Source organism: Squalius cephalus (assembly GCF_949319135.1).
Source record: "Squalius cephalus genome assembly, chromosome: 15".
NCBI lineage: Eukaryota > Metazoa > Chordata > Actinopteri > Cypriniformes > Leuciscidae > Squalius > Squalius cephalus.
Genome location: NC_137136.1, coordinates 16629647 through 16637443, shown reverse-complemented (window position 1 = coordinate 16637443; position 7797 = coordinate 16629647). Strand labels below are relative to the sequence as shown.

Sequence of the window (7797 nt, the reverse complement as noted above, 5' to 3'; positions counted from 1 at the left end):
GAAGAAGCGCCCAGTGCACAGAGACAAAAACAGTACACAGATAGTAAAATAAGATACAATATATATATATATATATATATATATATATATATATATATATATATATATATATATATATAAACAAAATTGTATGTACATGTGTGCTATATACAAATAGAATAGAATTAACATGGACTGGAATAAAGAGGTGGGTATCATAAAATACACACACACACACACACACACACACACACATATATATATATTCAACAATTAATCTTTTTTTTTTTTTTTACATTTCCTTTACAATACTAATTTATACATAAATGCTGTTATTATAATATAAAAATGAAATATTGGATGGTCATGTTTGCCTCTTGCTATATCAGTTTAGAAGAGGAGCAGCAGGTGAGTGAATGGATTGCTCTCATTTTCTCTCTCTGGAATTCAGACATGTTTTACTATCACCAGACCTTCTAGTGTAAACAGTCTCAACGTTTCCATGGAAGTGAGGGGGGGTATGAGAGTCAGAGCCACAGTCAGACTAACCCAACAAGCCCTGGCAAAGAAAAGGGATTAGAAAGATAACACATTATAACAGAGGATATAGGCTGACCAGTTTATGTATTTGTAACTTACTACTATGATATAATATAAACAGTATGATGTCAAAACAACAGCTCAATCTGAGGGGGTAATCAGTTGTGTACTTATCATTTAACATCCTGTCCTCTCTTACACAGAAAACCTCACCCTGTTGGAACAAGAAGGGCAGTTTGTTTATATGTTGTCTAAGTATTTCCGTGATAGTCCATAAAATCATTGCACAGAAGACAGCAGTGTGGCCCAATACTTTGTTTGATGTACTGCGTGGTAAAGGAGAGGACAGCTTTATGTGGCTCTTCTCAGAGGATTTGGAGATGAATGTCAATCACTGGGTAGCTGCAAAGACTCTTTTAAAATAGCTATTTTATAGTTTAGTCTCTTTTGTGGGACCTGTGGAGCATCACACACATTTACAGGCATAATGAGCCAATGATGAACACAAGTAATATACTGATAAGATCAGAGCTTAATTATTTGTCTAAACCAGCATGGTTATTTGATGAAAGCGGAGTTAAAAACACTTTTTTATGCTTAAATCTGAGTGTAATCAGTCAGTATCTTAAATTAGATGAGAAATTAGTTTAAATTGAGACTTAAATCTAATTAAGACTTCTTTTGTTTGAGACACTTCAAAAAGCAGCGGTTATCTTTTCTGAGCATCTGTACATCTTATCGAGCACAGTCAACTTCTCTAGCAGATCTGTACAAATCCTCTCTTCTTTGGCTAAACAAAACTTTCTGTGGGCAGTATTATCTCACAGATACTACCAACCGGGGGGATCTAAAGTCTGGTATGATGAAACAAAAAGACATCAGAAACTCGGAGCTCACATATTTCTCTCTTATTATGTCCCCGTTTTTCCTTATTGAACAGTTTTATTAAATCCCTAATGGGCAAAACAAAAACAACACAAAAGGCAAATATATGCAGCATGAACATAAGTCAGAAGAAGAGAATGATTAATTTCTGCTTACCCAAAACCTAAAGGGATAGTTCCCCCAAAAATGAAAATTCTATCATTTACTCACCCTCAACGTGTTCTTAACCTGTATGAATTCCTTTCTTCTGTTGAACACAAAAGAAGGTATTTTGAAGAATGTCGGTAACCAAACAATTAATGGACCACACTAACTTCCATAGTATTTTTTTATTTTTATTATTATTCTATGGAAGTCAATGGTGGTTATTCATTTGATATTCATTACGTGGCATAATTCAAAACGATTTAAGTAAAATATAATGAAAATCCCAGGGAGAACACAAACTATATCTTCAGAGATCCTTTCCTCTGAACATTTTACACTCTTGGTTATTACTTAAACAATTTTAATCATATTCATAAATGAATGTTTACTTTTTCCCTTTGGGGTGTTTTTCATCATTAAATGCTTGGATGCTCATGAAATAAATATGATGGAATCAGGAATCATCTCTGGGCAGAAAAAGCTCAGTCGCCATTAACAGACTGGGAAAAAAAATCCATCCATCAAACGGAAGAGTTAATCTGAACTGAACGCTGTACATATATAATATGAAAATATTTTCTCGAATGAATAACAGGCTTTAATATACTAAGTTCTGTAGCAAAAATATATATGTAGCCTACTTGTTTAGGCAACTGAAGCTGATTAACAGAACATTGCATTGATTATATCACAATCGCTGAAGAACAAAACCATATTAAGTAAAAATAATCAGACTTTATTGAAATAATGTGTGTCAAGGGAATACATACTATGAATGAGAATGAGATCATTATAATGGAAAGGCTTTCATAAAACGTTCCCTTGGATGTAAATACAGCAAAGTGAGGGAATGATCATGTCCTTAATACAAAAACACCAGGATTATCATTGCTAACAAGCTGAAGTTGTCCAATTTATAAAAGTGCTGCTGACAGAAAACTCTCTTGAGAAACAGATGAAATTGCAACACTGCCGCTGTGCTTGAGGTGATTACAAATAAAGCCCATATCCTCCACGATGAGGCTGTTTGTCCACTAGAGAACCTCCCTATTTGATCCTTCAGTTACAATTGTAATCATCCTCAGTGTCTTCTGTGCCATTTAAATGATTCTCCAGTTCCTGTACGACGGCTTCCCTTCCCATTTGGTCGTTTCTCCTCTTTTCCATGATCAAATCCTCTAAACTTTGAAAGTCCAAAACGTGACTTTTCTTCTCAGACAGCTGCAGTTTCATCTTGTACGGCTGCTTTCCAATTCGAATCTCCCCTCCGATTTTGAATTCGCGTTTGCCAAACCTGCACCAGGCAGCGAAGCATTCAGAGTTCTTCCAGCAAACATCTCGCTCTTTCATCCCCACTTGCTCCATGGCATTCTGCACCACAACATCCGGGCTCAGCGCGCGGAACTTATACAGGTCGTTTACAATTCTGCCCCTTTTACCTTGACTTGCGTCCAAAAGAAAGTCGCATTTAATCTCGTTTCTATACAAATGAACTACCTGTAGGTCGCCAACACATACTGCCCAGTGCGGGTACTGGCCGATAGCCACAAACTCCACCAGGTCACCGGGGTTGCACTTATTCGGTAAGTTCTCGCACGACAGCGTTCCCACTTCGCCGAACCTGCTGTTTCTTTCGTATATACACTCGTCGCGATAATAGACCGCGCATTCTAATTCATTGCGGCAGTCGTAATGTTTCACATCGTCCTTTTCGGTCTCCTCGATGTTGTCCTCTAGCTCGTCATCATCCGCAGAGAAAATATAAGACACGCCAATCCGTGGAGTGTCGTCTTCTGGGTCGAATCCATTAGGGTCAGTCGTGGGTAATTCATTGTAATTCAAATGGGTAAGTTTCTCCACTTGATTCCCCATAACAATGTCCGAAACTCGTGTGAACAATTTCGCGTCCCACCTGTATCGGGATTTCAAAAACGCAACACGTAGGCTAATCCGGCTTTGGAGCCCCGTTCAGGTCTAAGTCCATGTCTTCTTTTTATCAGCGAATAGTTTGGAGTAGTTACGTGATGTAAGTTTTGGCATATCATACAGTTATCCGAACTGTTTGCAAGCGGTTAGATATTGATGAGTTTCAGTCTGCGTTCCGAACAGGTGCGTCTCACCTGCTCACTTCCTGGTGTGAGCCGCAGACAGGGGAAGCCCATCAGACACAGAGGTGAACCCACGGGGAGCTAGTCCTGCAGTTAACGTCCTCTGTAAAGAATTGTTCTTTTGATGATTTATTTCCTCTCTTTCCACGTAATAGCTGATGTCCCGGGCTCTTTGAAGTTATGGCAGAGGCAGAAGCAGCGCTCTGTGTAAAATAGTAGCGAGCACGTTAATGTTTACTCAAGGCACGGTCAGTTAAAGAAACAGCGCACATTTAGACTGGATTCTGGTAGCGGATTTAGTTTTTTTCAATGAACTAAACTCACTGATAGCTAGTCTACAGTTGAAAGATTACCTTTCTGACCAGATGCTTATACTTTATAATCTATAGGCTACATAAATACGAGAGTGGATGCCAGTTAACTGGTTTTCATTGACTTAGCGTCTTATCTGAACTTTAAACTCAAACATGTTTAGATTTTCAGACATCATGATGACGCAATAGCCTAATAGCCTACACAGAGTAGCCTAGCCTAATACAGCCTACTACAAATCAGTTCTTTAAAATCTTAAATCCATAATTACTTATATTAGCCGATACAAAGAGTGCAAATTATTGATAATGAACCCTTTTAAAATGGTGATAAGTCGTCATAATTGGGTAAACTTCTGTAGCGGTGAAGAGGACAACAACAGCAAATATAATTTTTGTATTCCCATTTGCTTCAATAGCAAAAGAAAAGATCCATGATAGCGTTTCCATGACTTTCCAAAAGAGGGGAAAATATAGAGAGACTGATTATAGCAGTTAGAAGAGAGAATGGTGTGAAATTTGATGTCACTCAGTCGTTGTATTAGAAGCACTTTGCACCAGTGTTCATTTGTTTTTGTTTTAAGCCTAATTAACTGCCAAGGTAATACAACACAAAGTAGTGTTATACATGTAGGCTATATTTAAAAATAATTAAAGTAAAATGTCAAAAATTGTACTAGATTTGGACATTTAAGAATGCCTTCATATAAGGTCAAATAAAACAATTTGTGTGCAACAAATTTGTGTGACCAACTTGAACCTAATTTTTCACCCTCACACGAAAGTGTCTACACCGGATGTGACTGTTGTCGTGCCACGTTGCGCCGCAACACCTTAAAGCTGTCAACAATGCTAAAGCGTCACATTCCGTATTGTCTGAATAGGTTCTGTATTTTTATTTTTATTTACTTCACGGCCGTTAAAAAAGTACGCTCTATATTGTAGACTACACGTGACCTACCAGCATGTTGCATTGCTTCACTTCCATTCATAAATCCTCTCCCATAGCCTCACAGGATAGTAAAGTGTCCATCGAATGTGCACTTCAGAATCTCGGCAGAAGTAGGTCATCCGGGGAATTTTCGCCTACTGTTTTTTTTTTTTTAATGGCATGCGTCCCAATATGCATAATATCCATCCTAAATAATATGTGAGATTGCAATAAGTGTGTCCCAAAGCATAGTATGTTGAAAACAGTATATCAAAAGTCCCCGGATGGTCTACTATTTCCGGTAGAGTTTTGAAGTGTGGATCCGTGCATACTATAACGGCTAATATTGCCCACAACCTATTGCTCTTTGAAGGAGGATTTGGTTCAGAACAACAAACACAAATAAAAAGTGTTAAAAGAAATAACCAACAGTTAAATAGAGAGGTTTAGATAAAGGGGTTTGAGTGACTAATAATCAACATTTAACCTGATAAAAAAAATATTTATTAAATGTAGTCCATGTTATATATCATCTGCAATAACAATGTGGACTTTTATAAAGATCCGTTTGGCCAATCAACTTTTAAATGCATTGTTATGCAAACACATGAGGAAAGTTCTCTGCATGAAAGACCCATGTCTGGCAGATCAACGTTCTCTCCAATCAGCCCGGTCTCACCCCCAAACGTCACATACTGACGCGTCTTGACCATACGGCAACATACGACGAAAAGGGTACCCCTAAAACGTCCATATGAGACGAAGACATAAGCGCACCAGCAGCGCCTCTTAGCGGTACCCTAACGCATACCTAAACCTACCCATAACCCGAATCGTCACATATGGACGTTGTAGGGGTACCCTTTTCGTCGTATGTTGCCGTATGGTCAAGACGCGTCAGTATGTGACGTTTGGGGGTGAGACTGTGTTACTCCAATAGGCTACAGTAGGAAATTAAAGTAAATGAAATCTGGAGGATTTTACCTGTCAACACTCCCGTTTTCCCCGGGAGTCTCCCGTATTTCACACCCATCTCCCGCCCCCCTCCCGTTTTGTTATTTCTCCCGTGAAACTCCCGTTAATTGTATGGCCCAAATGTCGTTATATGAATAATCACATCAATATATTATTCCAAGGTTGTCCAGTTGCCAGATCTTGTATGAAACCCATCCTACTCGCGCAATCATCACATCATACACATTTCAAGCCATTTGTGAGCTCATCCTGGCAACCTACAACCCAGTTGTGCCGTCGATATCTGCGCAGGTATCCCAGATAGCACACGTCTATTTGATGTGATGTTTACATCTGGAAGACGTATTTTTAAGAGTGTTTGCTCATCTGCAATACGTCTATAGGACGTTTCCTGTCAGATGTCAAATAGACGTTTAGAAGATGTCTTTAAGATGTAATGATTTAGAATGTATGTTAAACTGACATCTTCTAAACGTCCTATAGACGTATTGCAGATGAGCAAACACTCTTAAAAATACGTCTTCCAGATGTAAACATCACATCAAATAGGCGTGTGCACGCGGGAAGTTGAATAAGCGTTACTGGTAGAAATGGGAAAAGACTCAGTGGTAAGTAAATATTTAACGCAATTAACGCAGCATCCGTTTTTTTCTGTCATCCTTTGGCTGCATGGCGGCTGTGCTCAGATTTGTAAACCGTACAGTTATGCTTTGGTTTTTCAATCCGTACCCGTTTCGCCCCGTGGCTCAAAAGGGACACAACAACAATAGGGACACCCGAGAAAGCCAAAATAGAATGCAAAATTTATTAACAAAATAGAACTATACAGAAGAAGAAAAAAAAAAAAAACTACGTACAACGGTAACAGTGAACAAATTCATAATCCGTGCACGCTTTCGCAATCGTTGTTTTGTAAATCGTTCTTTCGCAATAGTTGTTTGTAATATTCAGTTCCTGTGAAAAATGGTGAAATAGGCTACTGTTCCAATAGGTGAAGTTACACAACATTATGCTGATTGATTACATAACAATATTTGGATGTAATATTCAGTTCCTGTGAAAACCTGTTCCAGTTAATGGGAGTATACACAGGTGATGTGTAATATTCAGTACCAGTAAACTCCACCCGCTGGAACAGTTTCTTACAGTAACTGAATATTACACAACATCACCTGTTCAGTTTTGAAAACTGTAGCCTACTCACAGATTTGTGGCCTATACCTTATTTTAGAAATCTGTTTTTCTGTATATTGATTTGATGTGTATTGTTAAGATGAATACAACTGTCTTAACTGAATTTTTCTATGATTTGGCGATGGTGTGTGTAATGTAGGCCTATAGATGACATGAAACCGCATGTGGTTGAACTGAATACGCATAAGGTCTCCCGTATTTTGGTACCCAAATTTTGACAGGTATGACAAGATGATTGACAGGTCAGTTTACAGTGACAGATTGCTTGTAACTATGCAACAGAGCGCCTGTTAAATACACAATTTAATGACATGATAATATGTCCCAAAGCTTGTCTACTCTTTTGCTACACACTTTTTCTTCGCAAAAAGAGTACATAGCCTACTTTTAGAGCATAGTATTAGGCGAATTGGGACACATTCGGACATACTATATAGGGAAGTATTCAATTTCGGACGCAGCGATTGTGTTACCCTACTTTTTTGTGAAGAGGTAGTTACTGTAACCAACAGCTTTTTGATCGCTGTTTTTAGTGGACAGTGCATCTACAAAATAGTGTCAGTCTATATTGCTTTATTATGGATTCAGACATTACAAATATATTGTAAAAAAAAAAATTCATTATATCAAAATTAAGCAGTTAAATATATATTGCAAACATTAAATAAAACAATTGCAAATCAGTAAAATCCCCCCCCCCCCCCATGTTTTTGTCAAAATTAGATGG

At 38.0% G+C, this 7797-nt stretch overlaps 1 protein-coding gene across 1 annotated transcript; it reads right to left on the bottom strand.

Annotated features, from left to right (window-relative positions):
* Positions 1-279: 279 nt before the first annotated feature.
* Positions 280-3935, bottom strand: lratd2b (LRAT domain containing 2b). The gene has a single exon (XM_079894146.1). The coding sequence runs from the start codon at positions 3421-3423 to the stop codon at positions 2611-2613; it is 813 nt and encodes a 270-aa protein (XP_079750272.1). The 5' UTR covers positions 3424-3935; the 3' UTR covers positions 280-2610.
* Positions 3936-7797: the final 3862 nt, after the last annotated feature.